This window comes from Aegilops tauschii, chromosome 6 (genome assembly GCF_002575655.3).
Source record: "Aegilops tauschii subsp. strangulata cultivar AL8/78 chromosome 6, Aet v6.0, whole genome shotgun sequence".
NCBI lineage: Eukaryota > Viridiplantae > Streptophyta > Magnoliopsida > Poales > Poaceae > Aegilops > Aegilops tauschii.
This window is the reverse complement of record NC_053040.3, coordinates 399,209,997-399,224,685: the sequence shown is the minus strand read 5'-3', so window position 1 is coordinate 399,224,685 and position 14,689 is coordinate 399,209,997. Positions and strand designations below refer to the sequence as shown.

At 47.3% G+C, this 14,689-nt stretch overlaps 2 protein-coding genes across 2 annotated transcripts; both read left to right on the top strand.

The window, feature by feature from the left end:
- Positions 1–3,112: 3,112 nt before the first annotated feature.
- LOC109778771 (uncharacterized WD repeat-containing protein C2A9.03) lies at positions 3,113–10,961 on the top strand. The gene is made up of 10 exons (XM_020337350.4): positions 3,113–3,454; positions 4,096–4,268; positions 5,424–5,591; positions 5,668–5,754; positions 6,550–6,684; positions 6,787–6,897; positions 7,497–7,588; positions 7,665–7,770; positions 10,180–10,266; positions 10,386–10,961. Exons 2-10 carry the CDS (start codon positions 4,128–4,130, stop codon positions 10,797–10,799), a joined length of 1,341 nt encoding a protein of 446 aa, XP_020192939.1. The 5' UTR covers positions 3,113–3,454; positions 4,096–4,127; the 3' UTR covers positions 10,800–10,961.
- Positions 10,962–11,953: 992 nt separating this feature from the next.
- LOC109778768 (ubiquitin-conjugating enzyme E2 5A-like) lies at positions 11,954–12,912 on the top strand. Its single transcript, XM_020337347.4, has 2 exons — positions 11,954–12,275; positions 12,422–12,912. The coding sequence occupies exons 1-2, from the start codon at positions 12,042–12,044 to the stop codon at positions 12,785–12,787; spliced, it is 600 nt and encodes a 199-aa protein (XP_020192936.1). The 5' UTR covers positions 11,954–12,041; the 3' UTR covers positions 12,788–12,912.
- Positions 12,913–14,689: the final 1,777 nt, after the last annotated feature.

The following is a 14,689-nucleotide window of genomic DNA, read 5'->3' as shown; positions in this document are numbered from 1 at the left end:
GACAGGTGGCTCCATCCCGGTAGAGGTGGGCCTGGGTTCCTGACGGGCCCTGACTGTTACTTTGTGGCGGAGCGACAGGGCAGGTTCAGACCACCTAGGAGAGAGGTGGGCCTGGCCCTGGTCGGCGTTCGCGGATACTTAACACGCTTAACGAGATCTTGGTATTTGATCTGAGTCTGGCCATTTGGTCTATACGCACTAACCAACTACGCGGGAACAGTTATGGGCACTCGACATCGTGGTATCAGCCGAAGCTCTTCTTGACGTCAGCGACGGAGCGGCGCGCGCCGGATTGGACTGGAACGCCTGCTAGGCTAGGTCTGCTTCCGGCCGCCCTCGCAACGTGCAGGTGTGCAATGGGCGATGGGCCCAGACCCCTGCGCGCATAGGATTTAGACCGACGTGCTGACCTCTCTGTTGAGCCTAGGTGGGGCTGCGACGTGTTGATCTTCCGAGGCCGGGCATGACCTAGGAAAGTGTGTCCAGCCAAATGGGATCGAGCGTGTTGGGTTATGTGGTGCACCCCTGCAGGGAAGTTTATCTATTCGAATAGCCGTGTCCCTCGGAAAAAGGACGACCCAGAGTTGTACCTTGACCTTATGACAACTAGAACTGGATACTTAATAAAACACACCCTTCCAAGTGCCAGATATAACCCGGTGATCGCTCTCTAACAGGGCGACGAGGAGGGGATCGCCGGGTAGGATTATGCTATACGATGCTACTTGGAGGACTTCAATCTACTCTCTTCTACATGCTGCAAGATGGAGGCTGCCAGAAGCGTAGTCTTCGACAGGATTAGCTATCCCCCTCTTATTCTGGCATTCTGCAGTTCAGTCCACCGATATGGCCCTTTACGCATATACCCATGCATATGTAGTGTAGCTCCTTGCTTGCGAGTACTTTGGATGAGTACTCACGGTTGCTTTCCTTCCTCTTTTCCCCCTTTCCTTTGTACCTGGTTGTCGCAACCAGATGCTGGAGCCCCGGAGCCAGACGCCATCGTCGACGACGACTCCTACTACACTGGAGGTGCCTGCTACTACGTGCAGTCCGCTGACAACGACCAGGAGTTAGTTAGGAGGATCCCAGGCAGGAGGCTTGCGCCTCGTCCGATCTGTATCCCAGTGTGTGCTAGCCTTCTTAAGGCAAACTTGTTTAACTTATGTCTGTACTCAGATATTGTTGCTTCCGCTGACTCGTCTATGATCGAACACTTGTATTCGAGCCCTCGAGGCCCCTGGCTTGTATTATGATGCTTGTATGACTTATTTATGTTGTAGAGTTGTGTTGTGATATCTTCCCGTGAGTCCCTGATCTTGATCGTACACATTTGCGTGCATGATTAGTGTACGGTCAAATCGGGGACGTCACAAGTAATTTGTTTACTCGTCGTATGCTATTTTCTCGAGAGAAGCCTCTAGTGAAAACTATGGCCCCGGGGTCTATTTTCTATCATATTAAAACCCAAAATACGCTGCTGCTATTTTTTCTTATTTATTTTATTTTGTGTTTTAGTTATATCTATTTCTCAAAACCTATACAATTTAATATTTCTCTTGATCGTTGAGGGATTGACAACCCATCTACGCCTTGGGTTGCGAGTATTTGTTGTTTGTGTGCAGGTGCTGTTTACATAGTGTTGCTTGGGTCTCCTACTGAATTGATAACCTTGGTTTCATAATTGAGGGAAATACTTATCTCTAATGTACTGCATCATCCCCACCTCTTCGGGGAAATCCCAACGCAGCTCACAAGTAGCAGGCACCTAGATCTATGTGCTTCGGGTGGCAAAGTCGACGAGGGAGACTACGAATCGGGCACCCCGACAATCGCGTCCATGGAAACGAATTCCTTTCCTCCTCGTCTCATCACAACTCCTCGTCAGCACTTGTCATCGGCCTCCTCGCCAGTGACTAGCACGGACATCGTCGGCTCGATCCCCATCTAGGCAAACAAGACTGAGAGAAACGAAGATAGACGAGCTAACATTTAATATGGCACGACTACCTACCATTTATTTCTTATGCATATTGACCCGTATTTTTCACATAAAAATCGAAAAGGACACACATCCCGAGGCATCTGGATGACCCAGGCAACATGTGTGTTATGGAGCTAAACCGTTATTCTGAACGAGGATCAATTTTTCATTTTTAGGGCATTTCAGCATTCGAAAATTCAGGACCTGCAACTTTAATCTACAGGCTAATCTCCACCCTTGATCTCATCTGAAACCTTCCCCATGATTTTAACCGGTCTCCCTAATTTCACCCAGACCCTTAATTTTCCTCATGTCAATGCGTAATACTATTGCATAAGAGCAAGTATAATAAGATACAATCAGCATACTATAAGAATTAAACTATTATATGTGTTGACTTGGATGAGAGAGAAGAGGAGAGAGAAGAGCAGCCGGGTGTAGATTAATAGCCGGCTGCATCACAAACTTCAAAAAACATTATGAGAGTGTATGGTGGGTCATAATTAATAAAGTAGTAGTACTGCTTAGCAACTACTCCCTCCGTTAGGGAGTAGTAGTTACTACACATGTTGACTATTAGGTTGAGTATACGTGACATGAAAAAAATAATACAACCCTGCTGGCTATATGATGTTGCCATGTCATATATAGTCATCACTTATAGTCACTCATATAAGGTTATCTATAAGATTGGCTATAAAAATACTATTTTCTCATCTTCTCTTTATCTCTTTCTTTATATTTATTGTATTTGTCTAGGAGTACGCATGTAGCTAGACTCTTGCATGAGAGTCCACTCACATCATTTTTTCATGTCTTTCTCTTCCACATAAGTAAAAGTGACATGTAAGCGATATAAGCAGATTATTGTACTTGTTCTAAGGCCATAATAAACCACGTAAGTCCACTATTGCTCCCCAACATTTGGGCTGAAAGACACATATAGCCTTAGTCCCTGCTGCAACTCCAATCATTCATCGGTGCGTCAGCCCTCCGGTTAGCGCCGATGTGACCAAAATGCAGGTACACAGGCTCCGACGCCCCGAACAACCGCGGGGGCAGGCTCGTCATTTCGCGCCTCCCCGTCGCCCATGGCTATATCCTCCGCCCTCGTCATGGCCCTATCCCGTCCCCGTCCCTGTCCCTGCAGATGAACACACACACACCCAGCGATAAAACTAAAAATTCAATTTTGTTTTATTAAAAAAGAACAGACGAAAATAGAAACAAAAAGCGGTTGCTGGAGAGGATAAATCCCAGAACGGGGAGCGGAAAATAGTCGGAAAATATTAATCATTTCTTCCCGCTGTCCGCAAGGAGAGAAAAAGGGTAGGCTTTCCCCCGTCCCTTATATTTTCCGGGGGGATCCATCTCCGTTCTGCTTGGGCGGCGTCTTCTGAGGCGCAGGCTTTCCCCCCCCTCCGCTCTACCCCGGCGGCCGATTCGCGCCCCCCTCGCTCGACCCTCCAGGTGCGTCCCGTCCCGCCCCCCGTCTCCGCGCTGTTTTTGGCGGATTTTCCCGTGATTTTTTCGCGTTGGGTAATGGTGATCTGTCGAATTAGGGGCAGATCTGGGCGGCGGGCGGGCCGGGACGGCGGGTTCTAGGGTTTGGGGCGCGTGGCTCGGGTGAATTGGTTGCGTGCGCGTGCCCGATTTGAGGGGAAAAGCGCGTTCTTTCAATGATTTTCAGGGAGGGAATTTTTTTTCTTTGTCCTCCGGGAAGTTTAGTCCGCTGCTAATCATGCAACTGTTGACTTTCTACTCGATTCGCTTTCCCCGTTGATATGTGCCTGCGAATTCTACCGCGTGTTGACTTCGGTTCCATTTACTGCGGATTTTCTCGTCATGTTTGCTTGTAATTATTCCCGAAGTGCCCAGAAACTAGCGCGGGCAAACATATGTGACGCTGGAAATATGCTGTGGTGCTAATGGAATGGAAACTGCGGAAGGATTCTAGATTTGCAGCAATTCCTGTCGTGTTTGGCAACTGCTCTTACCATCCTGACTTGTGTAGGAAGTTCTAGACGCGCTTGGTTGTTTGCTCCATGTGCAATTTGTTTCAGCGAGACCGTGCGTGGTTGCTGATGTTGTCATTGGCCTTCTGTTTACAGGTCAGGGAGGTTTCTTTCCTAGGAGAGGATCAATGTCCAATTATCACGACGATCACGTCGAAGACATGGAGGATGATTATGACATGGACGACCCCGCTGAGGACATGGTTGACGCCCACCACGAGCGAGGTTTAAGAGACTCCGATTCGGAGGATGACGAGTATGCCCATTCGGTATGTCCATCAGTTGTTATTTTGTATTGTTGTGATCGCTGCAGTTGGAATTAGGTCTTACGTATAAATGCAGGTCTTGTTGTGTTATCAGAAGTTTGAACGTTTTTCCAGTGATGGTAGATTCGCTTACGTAGTCCTCATGCTATTTGTCGTATACTAGATACTAACATGGAGCAAGCCTGAACTGGGCAGTGGTTGCCCATTCTCTTATTTGGAGAGGAATGAACAAACGAAAAACAATCTCATGCTTGGGAGTGCTACGTAGTCCGCATGCTGCTTGTCGTATACTACATATTAACATGGAGCATGCCTGGATCAGTTATGTGAACATATAAATGACTTGATTGTAGCATTGATTGACCATTCTCTTGTTTAGAGAGGGATGAACAGAACGACAGCAGTCTTACGCTTGGGAGTGCTACGTAATCCTGATGCTGCTTGTCGTATACTACATATTAACATGGAGCATGCCTGGATCAGTTATGTGAACATATAAATGACTTGATTGTAGCATTGATTGGCCATTCTCTTGTTTAGAGGGATGAACAGAACGACAGCGGTCTTACGCTTGGGAGCGTTACGTAATCCTGATGCTGTTTGTCCTCTACTACATATTAACATGGAGCAGACCTGGATCAGTTATATGGACATATAAATGACTTGATTGTGAACATTGATTGGTCATTCTCTTATTTAGAGAGGGCTGAACAAAACGATAACGGTCTCATGCTTGGGAGCGTGTATTATTTAGAGGGTTGTCTGGAGTGATGGAGCTTGTCGTTTTAGACGGTTGCACACTGTCAAATGTCTTGTAGCGTCCATTCACCTACTCTTTTAATGTACACAGCTATCTGTTGCATGATTATGCCTCTCTTCTCATGATATCGACTTGCCATGCATATGTAATATGCTTCCACTGTTCCGTTTATTCTGGCTTCCATTTCTAGACCACTAGTTTGTTTGGACTATCGACATAGGATAAAGAAACCAGTTATTTCTCTTACTTAGTTTCTAACTTTACTTACCAATCTTGAACTTTACCAAAAAGAGTTTACATATATGTGATTTATTTCTGTTGTTTCTAATTTACCGTTGTTTTAACTACATAAACCATGCTGCAGTTCTCTAAATGGTTGTTCTTCCTTCTCTGTTTAGAATGATAAGATCCCAGATACTTCGGCAGCGGATGCAAGAAAAGGGAAAGACATCCAAGGAATACCCTGGGAGAGGCTAGCTATCACAAGGGAAAACTACAGACAGACCAGATTAGAGCAGTACAAAAACTATGAGAACATTCCTAATTCTGGAGAAGCAGCAGCAAAGGTGTGTCTTGTAGAAAGTTCAGCAGCCTATGCAAAATTTTCTGTCTGTTAACAGCTGATATGTTGTCTTGACACAGGAATGCAAACCGACTGTGAAAGGTGGAATGTATTATGAATTCAGACAAAATACTAGATCAGTAAAATCAACCATCCTACATTTTCAGGTGGGTTCATTCTGCCTCGCCACCCCTCCCAACACACACACATCACACAGTATATTGTGTTGCCAAATAATCATCAGATGCAATTGTTTGTGTATCTTTCCATTGGCACACCTTTCTTGATGCTCCATGATAAGATTATGATGTACTGATCACTAATGCAATCTATTCATATGTGCTAAGCTACTCTATTAGCCAACATCCATTTTGGTATTTTGTCTTCACAGTCTTAGATGTACTATCTCCTTGAGTATATTGGAATCAAAGAATAAAGCAGCTGCAAAATTGCTAAGCTTAACTCCATATTTGAATGTTATTTTGGTCCACTACTTCATGCTTGATTGCAAATTCCAACTTCTAGTTTGAAGAAAATTGCATTGATGCTTTTAGCTGTATTGGTGTATATTAGTTTCTAAAGCTTGTAGCAATAACTTAAGTTGAATTAAACGTTTTAGAACATGAAATGCTTGCTAGAAAATTTAGAAGTTGCTTGCATGATGAAATGTATCCGTATATTAAAAAGAGAGGAAGGTGGTCCTTGTATCTTTGGGGTTAATTCAAGTTACATGGCTGTTTGGAGAACCTTTTACCATAGGGATTCAACTTGTTGAAAGGTGTCTGCAAGTCCTGATTTTGTTTCTCTGCCTATAATCTGTGTAACCTAAGCTGTTGCTGTGTTTGATCTAACCATTTGCATTTGGTCTCAGATTCTTAATTGATGTTTTTCCCATTCCTTACACAGTTTTGATACTGTGACTTTCAAGTGCGTGAAACAATTGACATGATTTGTGCCTGCAGCTGAGAAATTTAGTATGGGCTACATCCAAGCATGACGTCTACCTAATGTCACATTACTCAGTGCTTCACTGGTCAGCGTTGAGTGGTGTGGACACTGAACTTATGAATGTCCAAGGTCATGTGGCACCAAGGGAGGTATGGTGCATGATTGTACTTTATAATCAGTCTCAATTTTTCACATCCTGTAGAGCTTGTCTCGTTCTTCTTCTATTAATGTTTGTGGATCTCTTATTTCAGAAGCATCCTGGAAGTCTATTAGAGGGGTTTTCTCAGACTCAAGTTAGTACCTTGGCAGTCAAGGACAATTTGCTGGTAGCTGGCGGATTTCAAGGGGAGCTAATCTGCAAGGTTGGTTGCCCAAAGTAACTCGAATCTTTTTGAATCTATATAAATCTGCTATCTCTGGCATGGTGGCAAACTTCCATTATTTGTGATGTCAATAACATTCGTTTACTGCATGCTCACCTAGCTCCTTGCTCCTAGTGCACTATTGATTCTAACCACTAGACTAATAGCTTAAGGGATTGAGGATTTTATGGTGGGATGTTTGTGGTGAACCAATATTGTTGGTTACCTGAGTGGCTGATTCTAATCACTGATTACCTGAGTGGCTGGGACTGCACCTCAAAAGAGACTGATATTGTTGGATTCAAAGTACTTGAGCCTGCTTCTTCAAGAGTAAAATCTATAAAAAGAAGATCATGTCTGGTGTTCAATAAACTCTTTGCAAAAGAGTTGTTCTTTTCTTCATTCTGAAAATTTTGCTGAAAATCACTAACTGATGACCACTATGTCACTGTTTTTCCTTTGCTATGATTTTGTGTGTGTGCTGAAAGTAACTAATTGATGGATGCTGGTGTGCTTGTGCTCACATGCTTAATCTTTATATAAACTCTTATTATTGATGTAATATTGATTTTTACCACTTCTGTTGATGTGGAATGCAGCACCTTGATCGAGAAGGAATAAGCTTTTGCTGTCGAACAACGTATGATGATAATGCTATTACTAATGCAGTTGAGATATTCAATACTGCTAGGTAATGTGATGCCCCTGTTATTAGGTTGTGACCTCGTTGAGTGTGTGTTCATGCTAGTTCTTGTTTTCCTTCCCAGTGGTGCTGTTCATTTCATGGCATCGAATAACGACTCCGGTGTAAGAGATTATGACATGGAGAGATTCCAGTTATGCAAGCACTTTCAGTTTGATTGGCCAGTAAATGTAAGTTCCTTTGTTTATTTCTACTACTTTTCTTGTCTTGTGAACCTGGAACACAAAATGTTTTTTACCTCTTGCTGCATATGGTTATGATCTTGTGTCATTGTTTCACTCAATATGCTTACTTTTGGCATCTTGCTGTTGTTGAACCTAGTAAAATTAGAATAGGAGTTTTTTGTGTAAAAAGCAAAACAGGAGTGTGTGAACTGATGGTGCCTTGGTTCAAGGAAAAAAAAAGAACTGTTGCCACAACTGATGAGATTATGATGTTCTGTACTTCTGTTCTGTCTTCTGGATCTAGTTGATAATGAGAACTGGGAAGTATGGTTAGAACATGTCGAGCAGACTAGCCAAATTTGACCTTTTATATCTCCATTTGGCTGGCCATCTCCCCCTCTACCTCTATATCTCCATTTGGCTGGCCATCTCCCCCTCTATATCTCCATTTGGCTGGCCATCTAAAAAGATTCCCCCCTCTTATCTTCTACAACAGACCAGCCAAATTTCACCCTCCGTATTATTACTCTCTCTCATGTATGCCAGTAATATCTCGTAACTAACAGTATATCTGTTATGGCAACATTTCTAACGATTGTATTTATAACGGCGAGATAGATATTTAACGGCTATGTTTTGAACTATCTTTTGGTGCAGCTTTGCAGTTTGTGTATAGATTTCTGTACGTCTTATCGATCCGCCAGTCATTCTTTTTTTTCTGTCTAGGTTTAGAAAGCCGCAGCAAATTCTATTCTCGTACATGAACAAACATTATATCAACAGCGGAAGTTATGAAAGCAAATTTATGCCACTGAATACTACTCCCTCTGTCCCAAAATATAAGAACGTTTTTGACACTACACTAGTGTCAAAAACGTTCTTATATTATGGGACAGAGGGAGTATAGGAGAGGAATATCAAGCAGCATTCACGAATCAGCCATTATAGCAACGCCAGTCACTCTTTATCTAGCAGCATTCATGAATCAACCACAGATGCAAATAACGTATTGAAAATTCGGAATCAAACAAGCATGATTCATTGCTGAGCCCATCAGCCCATGCGCACAGAGAACTCAAGCACACATCTCTCTTGCATCTCTCATGACACCCACAATCCCCATTGATCTGTCCTCTGGCTCGTGCGACCAAAGCGCATGCATCTCTGCCTACCAAATTCAGCAGCAGCTGCCACGGCCATTAACACAGCAGGCCGCAACAGCATGCTCCGCTCTGTGTAGGATGTACCCCACCTGAGATGCATCGCTACTGCCACCTCCACTCTCGCATCCTGGCCACCACCCCTCGTCATCCACCACAAGCAACAGCAAGAAGCACCTCATCCATATCCTCCCGTCGGCCGCTCCTCGTCCACATCCAAGCACTTCCTCATCCACCAACTCCTGTCCACCTCACTCTTAGGCCCTAATCCAGATCATCCCAATCGCTTGCTTCCCTTCCTGCCTGCCTGCCGCCACCACCAACCTGCAAGGCCGTCATGCAGCCACCGTCTCTCCACCTGTGCTAGGAAGGAGAGGGGAGGAGGTGGATCCTACCTTTGAGGTGGGGACGGAGCTGTGACCGTTGTGGCGGGAGTGAAGCATCCGATGTGGTGTTTGAGCTCCGAACAGGGACAGAGGGCCACTCGGCACACGCCAGACGGCGTTTGTCCAGGCCAGGATGGATGGATCCAAAGATGGTGAGCCAGTGGGCGCGCGTGGCTGCTGGAGGAAGGTCTTTCCTACTTTTGCTATTTTTTTTTGCATGTAGCTTGTGTGATAGAGCAGCTGCTGGAGATGCTCTTACATTTGTGCTAATAGGCATCCTTCAGGATTAATCTTGCACATGGGCGTGTGGCTGGTGGTGGAAGGTCTTTCCTACTTTTGCTATTTTTTGCATCTAGCTTGCGTGATAGAGAAGCTGCTGGAGATGCTCTTACATTTGCGCCAATAGGCATCCTTCAGGATTAATCTTGCACGTTTACGCGTGGCTGCTGGAGGAAGGTCTTTCCTACTTTTGCTATTTCTGGTGTCTAGCTTGCGTGATACAGCAGCTACTGGAGATGCTTTTACATTTGCGCTAATAGGCATACTTCAGGATTAATCTTGCATGTGCGTGCGTGGTTGCTGGAGGAAGGCCTTTCCTACTTATGCTATTTTTTTGCACCTAGCTTGTGTGATAGAGCAGCTGCTAGAGATGCTCTTACATTTGCACTAATAGACATCCTTCAGGTTTAATCTTGCACATGCCAACCACAGAAACCTCTTTTTTTTCTTCCTTTTTGCGGCGTGCTCCCTTTTCGACATTGTATTGATAGTAAATGGAGCAAAACACCATGTATACGCTCGTTATATATCAGAATTAATGAAATGCTCTTGCTTTACTCTGACCCTACACTGTTGTTTTGTTGGTGCAGCATACATCTCTGAGTCCCGACGGGAAGCTTGTTGTTATTGTGGGGGACGATCCTAATGGTTTACTTATTGATGCCAATTCAGGAAAGGTATATGATCCCAGGCATAAAACACCAGTTGTTCACCAAACCCTGATTAATATTTCAAATTAAAACGCTGATACCATGTGTGATTAAGCGGGTGCACCTGTTTTGTACTCTGGACACAGACTCTTCATTCCATGAAAGGTCATCACGACTTCTCATTCGCATCAGCCTGGAGCCCTGATGGCCGAACGTTTGCTACTGGGAACCAAGACAAGACATGCCGAATCTGGGACGCGAGGAACCTATCAAAAGCAGTCCATGTATTGAAGGGTAACCTTGGAGCCATCAGATCAATCCGGTTTACGTCGGATGGGCAGTTCCTGTCGATGGCGGAACCAGCGGACTTTGTCCATATCTTTGACGTGAAGAGCGACTACAACAGAAGGCAAGAGCTGGACTTCTTCGGCGAGATATCTGGGATGTCCTTCAGCCCTGACACAGACGCCCTCTTCGTGGGCGTGTGGGATAGAACATATGGTAGCCTCCTCCAGTTTGGGCGTCTGTATAACAACTGGTACCATGACTCGATGCTTTGAGGCGAAAGCGGAGCGGATGTCGGGCCTGCATGTCTGTCCCCCCACAGCTGCACTGAATCTCGCAGCATAAGTTAGGTGTCTCCCTGAAATCGGAATTTCTTGAGTTGACCTGCATAATTCAAATTAATAAATGTTGTATCCTTGTATGTGTATATAAACAAATGTACAGATGCCTATAGCCTGTGTGCCGGGGTAGAGCGCATCTCATCATATATGTTTAGGTTCCAGTTAGTTGTAAGGCATCTTGACTCAAGTCGAGTGACGCTGTGAGCATCTTGACTCATGTCGAGTGACGCTGTGAACATTGTCGTCGATGATGGTGTGACTTGTGAGATGAACGGATGGTGTGACTTGTGAGATGAACGGCATCCGCTTCACCTGCCTTATGTTCTGCCTGTTAAATGTATGTAGTTTGCTTGCTGGTCAGAATCTGTGCTGTGGTACATAGGGCGGAGGCCCCTGTCAGTTTGAGTGGATGTCTGGTTTGGTGGTGCTTGTCATACGGAGCGGATGACATGGCTTTGTGTCTTGGACCTCCGGCTCTAGTTTCGACTGGCGATGACTGGTCGATCTCGGCCTTGTTGATGTGTGTGCGAGGTTTGTGTTTCTTGACTCCATGTGGTTAGATTTTGTGCCTTCTCTAGGACATCTAGCGTTTTCTTCTCGGGGCAGTGATTTGCTTGGCATTATGGTTGCCAATGTCTTATGATCTACATACTTTCTAGCCACGACCTTTCTACAAGTTACTGGGTTAGTTTCAATAAGTTCATGCTGAGGCGGAGGTCTGAAGGCGACATCGTATGCTCACAGCACGTCAACGATGCATGTAGAAGGAAGAAGACTTACTTCGGCACCCTTTATAGAGTGTCAGAAAACATCTTACATTTTGAAATAGATGAAGTATTTATCTTTTAATTTCTGTAAAGGCGTTTTTGAAAGGTCTCTACTACTTAATACATGGTCTTTTGACCTTCTGAAAAAGAAAATGGAGGTCTGTTTTTCTTTTCTTCGCTGCGATGGTGCACCTATCTCGGAGACTCGGAGGTGTGGTCTGACGCAGCGTTGTGTTTCCACAAGTGGAGGTGCCGAAGCGATCGATGGATCCATATGTAAAGCACCCAAGCTGGTCCGGAGAGCCAGCGTACGTAGATTTGCTCGCACCGCAAAGTTGGCAGCCACTCCACGGAGGCGGGGCAAACGGGAGGTAGGGGGATCAGTGCGCGACCACTACCGGCATCGACCATGCCGGAGTCTGGCCGGGCGATGAGGCGGATCCGCAAGGAACTGGAGCTGCTCTGGACCGACCCGCCGGCGTTCTGCCGGCCCGGCCTGGCGCCCGTGACGGACCTGTTCCACTGGGAGGTGGTCATCGACGGGCCGGACGGCAGCCCCTACGCCGGCGGCACGTTCCCCGTCGACGTCGCCTACCCCAAGGACTACCCCTTCGACCCCATCAAGCTCACCTTCAGAACCAAGGTGAGTCGGCCGGCACTGGCCTCTAGCTGCATGCATGCTTCCTCCATAAAAGACCGACCCACGCGTGTTCGTGCCAAACGATCGATGGGTCAATTGCTCTCCCATAATATCCTGACGCACGCGTACGTCTCTGCACTGCACTGCAGGTGTACCATCCGAACATCGGCCCGGAGGGGAAGGTGGCGCTGGACATCTTCGGGAGCGAGTGGAGGCCTTCTCTGACGATAAGCACGGCCCTCCTCTCCGCCGTCTCCGTCCTCCACGACCCCCTGCTCGACCGCCCCGTCCGCCGCGACGCCGCCCGGCTGTGCAAGCGCGAGCGGGGTCTCTTCGAGCACAAGGCCAGGGACTGGACCCGCAGGTACGCCTCGGCGCCGACCGCCTCCTTCTATCCGTCGGGGACGGAGACGTTCGAGGAGGCGGCGGCCAGCGGGGCAGTGGCACGGCGTCGTTCCTGCGGGGCAGGGCAATGGCGTTCGTTCGCGGCTCGTCTCCCATGCATCCAGCCATGAACGCATGCATGCACGGATGCACCACGTACGATTGTCGCCCAGCAAGAGCACAGTAAAGTTCACCACAAGAATCCTCCATCCATGGAGTATTATACTATACGTACTAGCTAATTGGTAATTTCCGTGGTGCGTGTTGTCTTGATTACTTGTTGATCCATGATCCTTGTTGGCTTTGGACCTTTGGCGTGGAACTCCTTGTACTGCACCGAGGCGATTGCAACTTCTGAAAAAAGTATATATAGCCTGGTCTTTAGTTGTGTGACTTGTTCCGTGTTCCTACGAATGTTTGTGTTACTTGATTGACAGGTGAAAGTTGTGAGCTGTGACGCTTTTCCTTTCATTTCTTTTGCGGCCATCACACCATCGAACGCGCACACACGGTAACACACGTGAATGTGCAGCCAATTAATGTGTCAAGAACCTGTGATGAACAAGCTAAGCAGAGCGAACGAACAGCAAAAAAGGCCAGTCACCATATCAGGTTCTCGGTAAAGCGGTGGAAAAGCCTGTTCTCGGTAATATACACGTGCCTTGCTCCGTGACAGCACTCGCACGATCCAGCCATACCCTTGGTGCCGTTGGCATCACCAACACGTTTGCCAAAAATGACAAAGGTTTTCCAAAAACAATAGAGCGCCAAGACGTGTGCGGTGAACCCAGGAGCAATTGTGGCAAAGCAACAACAGGTACGTCTCTCTCCCTAATAATAAAGCACGGGTTGAGTCGGCCTACGGCGATTAGAATAGCGGGTTTTGACCGCCGCCGGCGGCAGCGGCGGCCGTTGATCCTGTGTTACAGGTCATGGGCATCTTCATGCAATTACTTTGATGATCTGACGAGAGAAGGAGACGTGATGCGTTCATGCATGGATGTGTTGCTCCCGGCTGAGGCGTTGATGCAGTGTTCCTAGCTACAGCCTAGACGCTGCTGATAATGCGTTGCTCCCGGCCGTTTCAAAGGATTTGACGGCTGCGTTGTTCACGTCCCATCGCTCGCTCTGCGGTGCTGGTTTTTTGTCCCGGCACAGCTCCACTCAAGGTGCTGTGATCAGTTTATGGTTCTTACTTCGTCAACTACTATTTGTCCCTCCGCATCGCAACTGCGGCAGGTTTCTTAGAACAGTTTGTCTGATTTGTTTCAGAGGAACTGAACGTAATGAGGATATTAAGTTGGAATTGCCGAGCGCTTGGGAACGCCCCGGCAGTGCGTGCTTTGCTGGATGTTCAGTAAAGATGTGACCCCGAGGTGATGTTTTTGTCAGAGACACACCTTGACAGTTATCCGGCTGAGTGTCTACGTCGAAGGCTCAAGAATGGACCAGAAGTTTGTTTGTCCCAGTGACGGAAGGAGAGGAGGTTTACTGCTGTTATGGAAAAATAATGTTAAAGTTCAAAGATTAGCATTAGACTCTTTGTTCATTGATGTAAGAATTGAAGAAAGTAATAACGTCAGTTGGGCATTGCAAAGTCTCCCGTCCCCCGCGTCGCCTCTAGGCGGCTCGGGGGGAGCCCAGCACCGCCGGCGCCTCCTCCCACCCCGCCCCCTCCACCTCCCCTCGCCGCTGCCGAATGACGCGGCCGGGCTAAGCCCGCGCAGCGGACGGCGGCGGCGGGGCTCTCCTGGCCCGCAGCGGCGCGGGCGGCTCTGGATCTCGGGCGGCGGCCCGGTCTTCGCGGCGGTTGTCGGCTGCTGCGGCCGCGTGGGCGGCTCGGCGGCGGGGCCTGGTGGTGCTCCTGCCTCTCCCTTGGCGGCGCTCGGCTTTGGGGGCGTGGTGCTCTGGATCTCGGCGCTTCCCGTCGGATGTCCGTTTCTGCTCGGCTGGGCGGCGCGGGAGCCTTGGTGATGCTTCGGTGGCCGGCGGGGAGGCTGGCGGACGCTGGATCTGGCTGGGCGTGGCTGGAT

Excerpts from the sequence above, each read along its gene's own strand:
- LOC109778771 (XM_020337350.4), top strand. The coding sequence starts at position 4,128 with ATGTCCAATTATCACGACGATCACGTCGAAGACATGGAGGATGATTAT. Across the intron at positions 5,592-5,667 it reads CTGGAGAAGCAGCAGCAAAG|GAATGCAAACCGACTGTGAA; the intron begins GTGTGTCTTGTA and ends GTCTTGACACAG. Across the intron at positions 7,771-10,179 it reads AGTTTGATTGGCCAGTAAAT|CATACATCTCTGAGTCCCGA; the intron begins GTAAGTTCCTTT and ends TTGTTGGTGCAG.
- LOC109778768 (XM_020337347.4), top strand. The coding sequence starts at position 12,042 with ATGCCGGAGTCTGGCCGGGCGATGAGGCGGATCCGCAAGGAACTGGAG. Across the intron at positions 12,276-12,421 it reads AGCTCACCTTCAGAACCAAG|GTGTACCATCCGAACATCGG; the intron begins GTGAGTCGGCCG and ends ACTGCACTGCAG.